The sequence below is a fragment of the Acanthopagrus latus genome, chromosome 20 (genome assembly GCF_904848185.1).
Source record: "Acanthopagrus latus isolate v.2019 chromosome 20, fAcaLat1.1, whole genome shotgun sequence".
Taxonomy (NCBI): Eukaryota; Metazoa; Chordata; class Actinopteri; order Spariformes; family Sparidae; genus Acanthopagrus; species Acanthopagrus latus.
Window position 1 is genome coordinate 22,749,912 of NC_051058.1, and position 11,547 is coordinate 22,761,458.

General features: G+C 42.1%; 2 protein-coding genes across 5 annotated transcripts; one reads left to right on the top strand and one right to left on the bottom strand.

Moving 5' to 3' along the window:
• Window positions 1–139: 139 nt before the first annotated feature.
• Window positions 140–4,076, bottom strand: asb3 (ankyrin repeat and SOCS box containing 3). Of its 4 annotated transcripts, none has more exons than XM_037082448.1 (10): window positions 3,935–4,076; window positions 3,476–3,680; window positions 2,982–3,149; window positions 2,724–2,836; window positions 2,500–2,632; window positions 2,172–2,349; window positions 1,606–1,824; window positions 1,203–1,505; window positions 981–1,114; window positions 140–889 (listed from the first exon to the last, which is right to left on the bottom strand). In XM_037082448.1, the coding sequence occupies exons 2-10, from the start codon at window positions 3,675–3,677 to the stop codon at window positions 657–659; spliced, it is 1,683 nt and encodes a 560-aa protein (XP_036938343.1). In that variant the 5' UTR covers window positions 3,678–3,680; window positions 3,935–4,076; the 3' UTR covers window positions 140–656. The 4 variants fall into 4 exon arrangements, with proteins under 4 accessions (XP_036938343.1, XP_036938342.1, XP_036938340.1 ...); XM_037082447.1 differs by having other exon boundaries at window positions 2,982–3,152; XM_037082445.1 differs by having other exon boundaries at window positions 2,982–3,155.
• Window positions 4,064–10,478, top strand: c20h10orf88 (chromosome 20 C10orf88 homolog). Its single transcript, XM_037082450.1, has 9 exons — window positions 4,064–4,202; window positions 4,650–4,821; window positions 5,057–5,254; window positions 5,442–5,511; window positions 5,702–5,893; window positions 6,359–6,487; window positions 6,757–6,880; window positions 7,109–7,319; window positions 9,353–10,478. The coding sequence occupies exons 2-9, from the start codon at window positions 4,694–4,696 to the stop codon at window positions 9,573–9,575; spliced, it is 1,275 nt and encodes a 424-aa protein (XP_036938345.1). The 5' UTR covers window positions 4,064–4,202; window positions 4,650–4,693; the 3' UTR covers window positions 9,576–10,478.
• The last annotated feature ends 1,069 nt before the right edge of the window (window positions 10,479–11,547 follow it).

Consider the following 11,547-nt stretch of genomic DNA (forward strand, 5'->3'; position numbering starts at 1 on the left):
AATCAGAGTTTGACCAAATGGATTTTATTGTCATATTATTATTGTCACATCAAAATCCCTGCATATCAATATCAAACCGGAGCCACAACACTCTTTTTGATGATGTTTTCACTTGAATTACTAAAAGAAATTCAGTATATCAAATTAAAAAATAACTTTAATGGTCACAAGAAACAAGTGAAAACAAACAGCACTGGTCCATTTATAAAATATGCAAATAAGTTATTATTATTTCTCTTTGAGCTTAGCTTGCATAACTTACAGCTGCTCCCTTTATTTGATTTGATGGACCAGAAGAGTTGACTTTATTCTCCATATTTTGACTTCTCAAAGTGCATCATCAAGGAAAAACTTCCTCTTCTTGTTTTGTTTTCTCACCCCTGGCCCGAATACTATCTGCAATCATGCGACCATCTTATCAAGTGTTTTAAACCTCAGTAGCCCACCTGTTTAGTCACACTTTGTTCAGACCCCACTTATATTCTAAATTCTTGTGATCCCAAAGTCTCAGAAGATCCCACAAATACTCCTGGGTTTGAATATATCACTCAATCATCATACTTCCACAATAAGCTGTTACAAGCTGATAGAGATATATATGTGAAACATGGATTTTAACAATCTTAAAGCAACATACAGAGGTAAACTAGATGGGGTTACAGAACATGTCTGTGTTGGTGTGTGCTACGGTATCTCTGTATTCGATTTGAAAGCGGTGATGGCGGTGAGTGTTTGTAAGAAGCGTCTGGGATGTTTCTGAATTGGAGGAAGCTGTGAAGTGGGGCGGGAACAGGTAGCTGTTGGACTACATTGGTCCTCATCAGTAGATCTGGTCCCAACACTGACCTCACATGCAGTCGACAGATGTGGGAAAGAGAGGTAATGGAGTCTAGAAAAAGAGACGGAAGAGGGAGATATAATTATTTGAAGTTTAACAGATTAGCAACAGCAAATTCGCAGTGTTTACTTTGTCACTGTACCAAAATGTGGAGACGGTTGCCAAGTGTTCGCCACCCGTCTTCGATCCAGAATATGTTTCAAACTTAGGGACAGAGTTGACCAGTTCACAAACTCTAGCAGGTAATTCAACACCTCGCTGTCGGCCTGTTCCAACCTGGAAAGTGTTGAGGACAGAAAGAACTGATCAATTATAGTCATCCGATACTTGACCAAAGAGTGAAATATTTAAAAGATTTTCTTACATATGAGACTGAAGCAGCAAAGAAGGTTCCAGTCCTGCCTTCAGAAGCAGAGGAAGCCAACAGGCAGCAAAATGGATTTGGTGTAATGCCACACAGAGCAGATCCCTCAGTTCCTGCAGTTTTAATATAGCTTTCCCATGGTGATTCGATGCAGAACAGTCATTGGTCAAAGTCTCTGGTCGGGGGATCCATCTGTGCTCAAATATCAGTTGCAGCAGGTCTGTTTTGTCAGTGGCCAAGGCATAAATCCAGTCTTCCTCACTCAGACGAGCTCCTGCAGCTACCAGCAACCTCACCGATTCACTGAAAGAGATTTGAACTGAATTCAGGGACAAATTCATCTTTTTGATTTTGTCTATGTTCTTGAAGAAAGTGAATAGGTTAAATCTGCTTTCATACAAACCTGTATGGTTTGTTCGATGTCTGAGACAAGGTGAAAGAGAGTGGTGAATGGAGGCCAAGGATGTGTGTGCAGTCCTGAGCATCTGGGCTATAACCTTCCCTCAAGAGCATCTCGACACTCTTGTTCTGATGCCTGTGGATGGCCAAGTATAGTGGACTAACCGTGCCATCACCACGGTCACACACACGATCAGTAACAGCTATCAGCCTCCTGAGGACACTAGATGAAAACCAAAAAAAGAGGGTTAAGGGGAAAATATGGGTAAATTTGCATATAATATATGCAAATGTTATTTCAATAAATTCATCTGTCAAAAATGTTTAATGTTCTCTGGATCCAAATACTTTCCTTATCTTATAATTGTTAATGGAATATCATTGGGTTTTCACCATTTTCTGACATTAAATCAACTACACGATTAAAAACTTCTTCTGTTATCTCTTATTTTTCTTATAAGTGTCAATTTCTTTTCAAATGAAAAAGAAAATCAAAAATTAAACACCTCATCGAGAAATGGACACAACTATAAATTACTTCTTTATAAGATCACTCTAAAGATTTAGTACCCGATGTGGCCAAACTCAGCGGCAGCGTGAATGGGGAGCTGGGGCCAGTCGTGACTGCAGGCCATGTTGGGATCTGCTCCGTGGTCCAACAGGAAATTCACGCATGCCTGGTGGCCCTCTTGGGAGGCAATCAGCAGTGGTGTGGCAAGATCAACTGCCTGGATGTTCACATTGGCACCTAGAGTAAACAAATTTAAGTAAAGAAACCAAATCAACATAAAATTTCATTAATTACTGGTTGAAGAGGGGGGTATAAAAAAGTGACAAAGAGAGAAACTTGAACCCAAGTGAAGAATATGTAAAGGTTGAAAGAAAAACAACCATTTACCAGCATTCACAAGGATCTCTAGGCATTCCTGCTGTCCATACTGTGCAGCCACAAAGAGAGGGGAGATCTTGTGGTCATCTACTGCCTCCAGGTTGCACACATTAACCAGTATATCCACAATTTTACTGTGACCCTTAGGGAAGGCAAAATATCCATGATACACATTAGGATACATTTCATAGAGTTCACAGAGTTAGAGTTGTGTTTGAATGTTCAGTTATTACCTTATACACAGCTTGATGAAGACAGGTCCAGCAGGACGCGGTGTGTGTTCTGTTGACCTCTGCACCTTTACTGATCAGCAGTTCTACCAACTCCTTGTACCCACCGTCTACAGCTGGTGGAAAACATTTAGCAGCTGATAAGTATCATAAACAGAGTTCATCAAAGCCAGTTTAAGTTTACAATCCAAAAGAGCGGTCAGAGTAGCATGAAAACAGAACTGAAAACACATGAAGACCAGTTTGATAATGCAAATGTACCTGCATACAAAGGACAGGACAAGTCATTTGTTAGCTGGTTGATGTTGGCATGTGCTTTTATGAGAAGTCGGACCACGGCCAGGTGTCCATGCTTCGCTGCCAGGTAACATGCAGATTCTCCCTCATGCGTCAAAGAGTTCACATAAGCACGGCAGCCACGGGAGGAGCCTGCTGCTGGCAGTCAGAACAGAACAATTAGGAACAAAAGTTGTTTCCATCTGAATTGCATATTTGACTTTATAACCTAACAAACCATTATGATAACTCTTTGAAGTAACTCATCAAGAAACAGCTTAACATTCCCTGGTCCCACCTTTTGAAATACTAGGATTTTAATACTATTTTTTACATATATTTTGGTTTTAAACTGTTGGCTCCATTCACTGAATAGTTCACTAAAGGGAAAACAAATTGTTCAGGTTATTTATCCTGGGACATATCTTAACACTCCAGATTCTAATATCAGCCCCGAACTGTGTGATAGCCCTTCTCACCGCAGGCTGCAGTCAGAATCTCCTGCACACAGCCTTTACTCCCGGCGGCTGCAGCTTCATGCAGAGCATTCCAGCCGCGGTTGTCCCGACAGTCCACACTGAAGCGTCTCTGAATCAGCCTCCTCACCTGCTTCGTACAGCCCGAGCGAGCTGCGGCAGCAACACTGGACACCGTGTCTCTGTAGCACTCTGTGAAGTCCATGTCCTGCTTTACAAAAGAGCTGGGTCCATTATTCCCGCATTTATATGTACAGCTCTTTATCTAGGATATCATAAAGTACATTTAGCTGTGTCAACTATTAAGCTAGCTAGCTACCTTTCACCAGTCACAATAGCTTGCTTATCACCACTGGCTTTACTGTGAAAAACTTCACAAGCTTTTACAGAATTATACAAACATTTCTTGTTAAATACGCCACACAAAAGTTACTCGCTGTACTTTAAAAAGTGCGTATTTACCACATCAGCATCACAGCCTGAGATGGCATCTCACGCGTCGCTGTTTAATGACGTCACACCACAACATCCTGTCGCGTGCTGCCACACGGTCGGTGTAGTGCAGATGAGCAGCAGAGTTAGCGTTAGCGTTAGCTTCCCCGAGCCAGAAAATCTGCGTTTTATTATTAGTTATATATCAAATTCATCCGTACGAAGAGATGCGAAGACGAAAATTCAGCATATTGAGGAAAACAAGCTAATCAACGGTTTCAGCTGAAGCTATTGTGAGGTAAGAGTACGTTAAAGCAGCGTTATGTCTTAATATTAGCATTCTGTACTGTTTTGTTTTTGTACAGTTACTGCTAACCCCAACGCTTCAGTCACATCAGAATATAATGTCGGCCGATAATAATCATCTTGGAATGAAAAGATATCAGTCAAATCATTCCCACATCACAGCTGTCAAATGTCCTGTCCCTCACAGAGATGAAAATGGGAAGTGGACAAGAAAACCTAAGCCTCTGCAAAATATATGTTGTTTGTATATGTATGTTAATTTGTTAAAAAGAGTTTCCTAAATTGTCACCAAACCTTATTTTCTAACTTATCTTCTGTCTTGGCTTTGTCCTCGAGTCTTGTTTTAGAACTTTTATTTCTCTCCTAACTTGCAAGCTAGGACACAAAACAGGAGACAAGAGTGAATAAGAACACTCTTGTCTCCTATTTTGTGTCCTAGCTTTTCCCTAAGAAGGTTACAGTCCCAGTGGCCTCAGCAGCATCATGGTGGACATTGCTGTGAAGAACGGAGCCGCTTGGGTCTGTCAGGCTGAGGGACATCGCTTGGCTGATGTCCTGAGTCCTGTTCAGATCGGTGACAAGGACGACCATGAAGACGAGCTCAAAAACTGGTGAGGTTGTCAAGAATTAACCGTAAAAGTTGCTACATGAAAAAGGTAGATGCTCAGTGTTTTGATCCTGCTGTTGAATTGTTTTTGCACAATCCCTATTCAGGTCCAAGGTTTTGGGAAAGTCAGAGATGGAAGTGTATATTAACAAACAAGCCTCACCATTGTTTTTACTAACACTAACTGCAATAAATCAGTGAAGTGTGATTTTTTTAAAACGCTGATCTTTCCCTCACAGCGTCAGCCCAGTTCTGTTGGAGCAGAAGGAGGAAGGCTCTCCGTGTGTCCTGGTGCTGCAGTGTGGCCCCTGTTCCCCTTCTGCCATCAGCCGCCTGCTGGTCATCAGCGAGGCTCGAACCATGGAGGTGTACAACCAGACAGGAGAATACTGTGGGACTGTACGCGGGGACAGAGAAGACGGCATCCAGATAGACAGGTATACACACAGATACACAGTTTTAACATCATTTGCATGTTTAACAAGTTATTTTTTGATATACAGGAAATCCATCTTTCAGTTTCATCTGTGTTGATTTCAGATTAATAATTTTCCGATTCAGTCTGAGTTTGACTGATGTGTGATGAAGTGTTGAAGTTGTGTCTCCTCTCTTCTGTGCTCACAGTTCAGACAGAGGGCCTTTCTATAAGAAACAGCTGATCCTCGAGCAGCCGTCCTCAGCCTGTGAGGTGAAGGTGAGTTGTGTTCAGAGATGTCCAAACATAAAAAACACTGAGTGTTTGACATCTATTAGAGACCCTTGCATTTTCCAAACCTCATTTTAGTCTTCACACCTGTAAATGCTTGATAGTTCTTTTAATGACACTCCACTCTTAATAGAGTTATATGACAATGTTGAGTTTATCTTCTGGTTCTCTCTCTCAGCTCCTCTCTCTGGCCGGTAGAAGCAGTGTTTTGGTGTGTCGAGTCATTGTGGGCCTTCAGCAGCTCCAGGTCTGCCCAGTCCGCGGGCCTGGCATCGACATGCAGCAGGTGCAGTGTCTGGTTGAGGAGATGGGGACGAGTCTCTCACCAGGAGCCCAGAACCTCATGGAAATGGTGCAATTCCAGCAGAAGGTGGGAGTAAAGGACCAACAAGTTACTCAATGCATTAAATAACCTCTGCAGGGAAAAAAGTGTAATTGAAAACAGGCGTGACGTAAGTTTAAGGGCTGTGCTTGTGTTTCCCAAAGTGTCACGTAAATGATTATATAGTTTATCTGCCTCCAGGCGACTTTTGGGTTGAGTTAATTTCAGTTTATTTTTGTGATTCTTGACACAAGGACTGTTTTAAAAGCTCTCTTGTGTATTTATCGATGCTCTGACAGAGATGTGGGAGTCCTCCCTGCTGAACAGTAACTTCTTCTCTTCTTGTTTTTCTTCTGTATTTGGATTTATGACAGTGCATCTCATTAATGTCATGCTTTTTGCCAACTCATTTAAATCTTAAGACAGAAAACTGGCAGCTTCTTGTAGTTTCTGTTGCACAGTAATGGCAGCTGCACAAAATAATGTAATCTGTCGGTATGTGTTTCTCTCCAGAACCAGACCGGCTCTCTGGGTGGATTCCTGCCTCTCCTGATGGGCAGTGGAGCTTTCTCTGCCCTGGCTCAAGGAGCCAACATGTCCCCAGCAGCCGTCAGTCACCAGCCCCAGCCTGCAGACTCCAGGGTATAAATCTGACCTCTACTCTCAACCAGCTGCAAAAACAGTTTAGAATCTGTTGCTCCTCATAGTGCATTATGGTTGAATATAACATAACACCAATAGATAATCCAAATTTACTTTAGGTCAGGTAACAGCAGCACAAATCTGCAGCCAAACATAAAAACATAAATGTTTACTTGAGCATGTCCATCATCAGCCTGATGTCAGGTAAATGTGGGTTCAGAAAATACTTACACATTAGATAATAGACTTTTTTTTTTCTGTGTCATTAGTCTCCAGTCGGCTCCATCAGGCCTGCAGATGAATCTCTTCCGGCTCAGAATGGAGCGATGTCAAACGGCTCGACCTCCTCGTCCCCAGACCGGCCGGTTTCTGATGTCAACACTGAGAATATAAGTAAGTAAATATTTGCCTGCGTTGAAAATCACAATGAGGAAGCTGTTTGATTTTATATGTACCTCAGAACGCAGCACAGGCCTGAAAAATTGTTTCAAGTGGCATAAAAAGAAATCTGTTTCCAGCCACTGTCAAAAGTCATCTTACTACCTGATGATGTAGCAGATAACGTTACCAAACATTCAAATTTGGTTTTGAAATGTAAAAATGTTGGTCTCATACCTCTAGCTAACAGTGAGAGCAGAGCCACAACGAGCCACGCGCAGCTAGCAGAGATGATGTCACACTTCATGAAAGGGCAGGGACGCGACCAGGTGATCGGATCCGACCCCAAGCTTCTGCCCATGCTGCAGAGCCTCTGCGGTCAGGTGACGAAGCTGAGGCTGGATGATGCTGCAGCGGTGGCAGAGAAAGAGAAGAAGATGAGAAATGGCACATGGTGAGTGAAGTTTAGTGGAGCAGAAGTAGAAATTAAAATACAGCTCTGTGTTAATGTCTGCACCATTTTTAATCAGATAAAATAGCACCACCTTGTGTCAGAAGGATGCTACACCTGGTTCCTGCTAACTAAGGTCACAAGATAAAATTATTTTAGATGATTGATAACAATGTTTTACTTCATTACTTCTCTACTGTACCACCACTGTTCAATAATCATTACTGTTAAATAAATGTGGAGCAACAAACGTGACGTCTTTGCACAGTTATCAGAGCCGCAGAGCAGATGTATGTATCTCTGCAGGCACGACTAAGCAGAATATCCAGGCTCATCAGTTCTTAATTAAATGGAAAGCACTGTAGTAGAAACAGTCAACATTTTTGATCACATTGTTCTCGCTCACATTGTTCTCACTGAGTGCATGGGTGAAACAAAGACTCATCTGTTTAATGGGCCGACAGATTTGGTGGTCTAAAGTTGCATTGTTGGCTGAAAGTGACGCCCAAACATTTCCCATCACTGCCTCGTCCTAGAATATTCGCTGATCTCTCGGCTGCCTGGCAGAACGAAACACGCATGATGTGTGTTGGCGTGCACTTCAAATGTTGTTCATCAGACTAAATGGGAATAAAGTCACTGAAACTTTAATGTTCTAATTTAAAAAAAAAACATTCTGGTAAGGGTTCTTGTTAGTGTTCAGCTAAGAGTCTGGGTCACATAGAAGGATGTGGGTTTGGCCCGTGGCTGCTCGGAGTGCAGGGAGGAGGCTGATCGAGACAATAGAGTTCATTTATCAGCGTCGCTCGATGTGTGAGTCATTAAGATGTTGGCAAACACACCAAACCTCCTTTTGAATTTTTGAGCCAACACTGATGCAAAGACTCGTATCAGTTGATTTACAGCTGACATCAGTTTTCTCTACAGCTGAAAAATGTCTTGATAAGCTGGTGCTACAAACTGCAGTTTGATAAATGAGGCTCTTTGTCAGGACAGAGCAGCACATGTGGGTTCAGAGAGAATGTCAGCTGATTGTGGCTCCACATCGCGGAGAGGACGGCAGCTCAGTGGTACGTCTTTACCACAACACATCAGCCGAGTTACCACAGGATGAAATTATTGATTTAGTTTAGAATCCAAATTAGATTCCAGAAAACAAAGAAGCGGTAATATATACATTTTGAAAGTTTATAGTTTTTAAAGAAAATCATCTAATTTGAGTGTTTGCTTTTTGTAAAGATGTGTTATTGGTATGCTACTGTTTTTCTTCTTCTTGTGAACTGACCTTGAACCTGCCTGTTTCATCATCAGTAAGTTGTTGCTTTCAGTTGTGCAGCTGACTCGAAGGTGTAGGGATCAATTGTGAAAGAAACAGGTTTCATTTCCAGTGGAGCAACTGGAAGTAATGTCTGGACCCGTCTTGCAGTTGCATTGCATTGTGGGAAATTGAGACTGCTGCATTCTGGTCTATGTCCTGCTGGCTTGAGAAGGACTTGACGATGTTGTGAAGACTCTTTAAGACGAGGGTTGAGGGTTAAAAGTGATGCTGAGAAAATGCAAAGACATGTTTGAGAAGGTGGGAAAAGAGAAAAAGGTTTTGGAAATTGTCCTGTGGTTGATCAGGATGAAACAAACCACAAGTCAGCATCTTACATAAAGAAAAGTGGCTGAGTGAGACGGGCGCAGCAGGAGTTTGAGGTCAGGGGAACATGATGGTCAACGCTGACTGTGTGGGTGGTTTGGTTTCAGTGTCTGTGTTTATATGTGAGGTTTTGTCTCTGATGTGGCTTCATTTGGGTTTGTGAGTCAGTCACAGCTTAACTTTCTCTGCCTGCTGCCCTCTTTCATTCCTCTGCACTCATTTCAGGACCTAATGTGAAGCCACATGCTGTTAATATTACTTTTAACATGAGTTGCAACTCGTCGAAAAAATGCAGCTGCACCCAACGTTCATGTTCAGACGAGGTTTTCTTTGATGAGGCAGAAGAGAACCAAAGTTAAGCCAAATGTAACCACACTGTCCCTCCACTCTGCAGGGAGCTGGACTCAGTCATGGAGCGTCGTCTAGAGGAGATGGAGAAGAGGCTGATGGAGCACGTGGACCGTCGCCTGGATGCTCTGGAGCAGAAGCTGGAGAAGGCCCTCCTGAGCGCCCTGCCACAGCTCGCCCTCAACCAGGGAGCCATGAGCAGCTCAGCAGGAGAAGCAGCATCCACCGGACCGATGGATCAGACCGCACCGACACCAGCCATGCACTGAGTTCAGCACCGCTAAAAAGACTAACATGATGTGTGACCGGGAAGCCTTTCTGGCCCTGGTCCCTCTCAGACTGACCTCAGTGTCAGAAGGAAGGCAGAGCAGGATGCAGATACTAACGGAGACAAAAACAGGACACATTTAAATGATAATTGCGACAATTTGATGAAGCATACAATTGTCTTAAAGTGTACATCTCCAGCTGTCTAAGATTCAGCCTCTGAAACGGTTAGTTTGTATTTATCTCTGGGAGAAAATAGCAAATGAATGCGACTCTATTTAACAACCAGTGAGAATCTCCCGCTGAGCGTAGAAATCCCTCAGATCTCAGAAAACGTCTGTTGCATTCTGGGCAAGTTTGGCCACATTAAGGAGAAGACAGAAACACATCTCCAACTGTTTGTGAAAGTATTTTAACATAAAGAAGAAGCTTTAATTAACTGCAGTGATGTGATCTCACTCAGGTTGTTGTTTTTTGATTTTAACGTGATAATAATTGACATGCAACATGGGCAGGACACTCGTATGTTCACATGAAACTTTGCGTGTAAACACTCCCAGGTTTTATAACCCACATGACCCTGACCGACAGTTATTCTTATTCACGCTCTGTAACGTACTGTAACTGCACTTATCTGAAGTGTTTTGGTCCGTCAGGCCTTAAGTGTTTTGGTTCGACACTTGTGGAAAGTCTCAGAATGAGTCCATATGCTGTGGTTACTGCAGTGTATAAAGAAGGTGTAACTGATTAAAAATGTTTTTAATATGGCACTGTAATGTTTTAAATAATGTACATGTCTGTAACATAAAGCCTGTCTGCCAGTGTAACTAGTAAAAGGACTGTGATGTTGATGGTTTTAATAACTGTGCTGACGTGCATAGCAATAATAAATATATTTATACAGATCTGGGTTTCTTAATAACTCTTTTAAAGGTGCATTATGTAACTTTTTTATTTGGGTTATATAGATATATATTCTTTAAACTTCTAGGACTTCTATGGGGCTTTTTCATACACGTGCTGGCTCGACTCGACTTGGTTTGAGTGATTTGCGTCTCTATTACAACAGAGCTGCCCCACAGGCGGCATATATACTCTCCCTGCTGTGTTATTGAAGAATCAAAACAAACAAAGCTCTGCTAAAATAGTAACAAACATGTTTTATCTCCTAGAAATTATTACTTGAATACAAGCCTGCTTTCTTTCTAAAGTTTACAAATTTGGGTGGAAACATACGGCTGTAATATACATCTAAAACTGATGTTTAGGATGTTGAGGCCACGCTTAAACAAAGAGAGGCGCATGGAAAAGAAACTTTAAGAGCTCAGTGCTTTGCTTTCATAGATTAGAACACTAATCATTGACACATTTTACAGGATATGGGACATTAACGAATGATGTGAAACTGCATAAAAAATGGCAAAAGATCTATTATTTCATGCAAAATTGTGTTACAAAAGCGTACATAATGACTGACAATCAGGCAGCTCTGTTTAACTATGGCAGCCTCACCAAGCAGAACGTCTTGGCATTCAATTTGGTATTTTTTGGCTCCAGTGCTGCATAATCCGACCAGAATCAAAACATATGAGTCAGAAAATACTTCTAAGAGTTGACAATTCTGGTTTATGGATATTATGTGTGGAGGACAATGGCAGCGAGAGGAAAAGTTTGCTTAAGACTTGTTCCCGAAATGTAAATTCGACTTGGCTGATGTTTCCTGTCGGGCCTTCCAGTAATGCTGAGTCATAAATTAGTCATAAATGAACTATCAAGGTCAGTGGAAGTCTTCTCATGGGGAGAACAGCAGCAGAGAGGTCCAGGACAGAAGACATCTGAAGTGAATCCTGCTGCATGAAAGGCTCCGGTCCAAAATATAAAAAGAAACAGAGGAGCCGGTCGATGCCATGATGGCAACGGACCAACGGACAGCTGCTTCTGATGACTCAGCCATCAGAAGTGAAGTGGGTCACT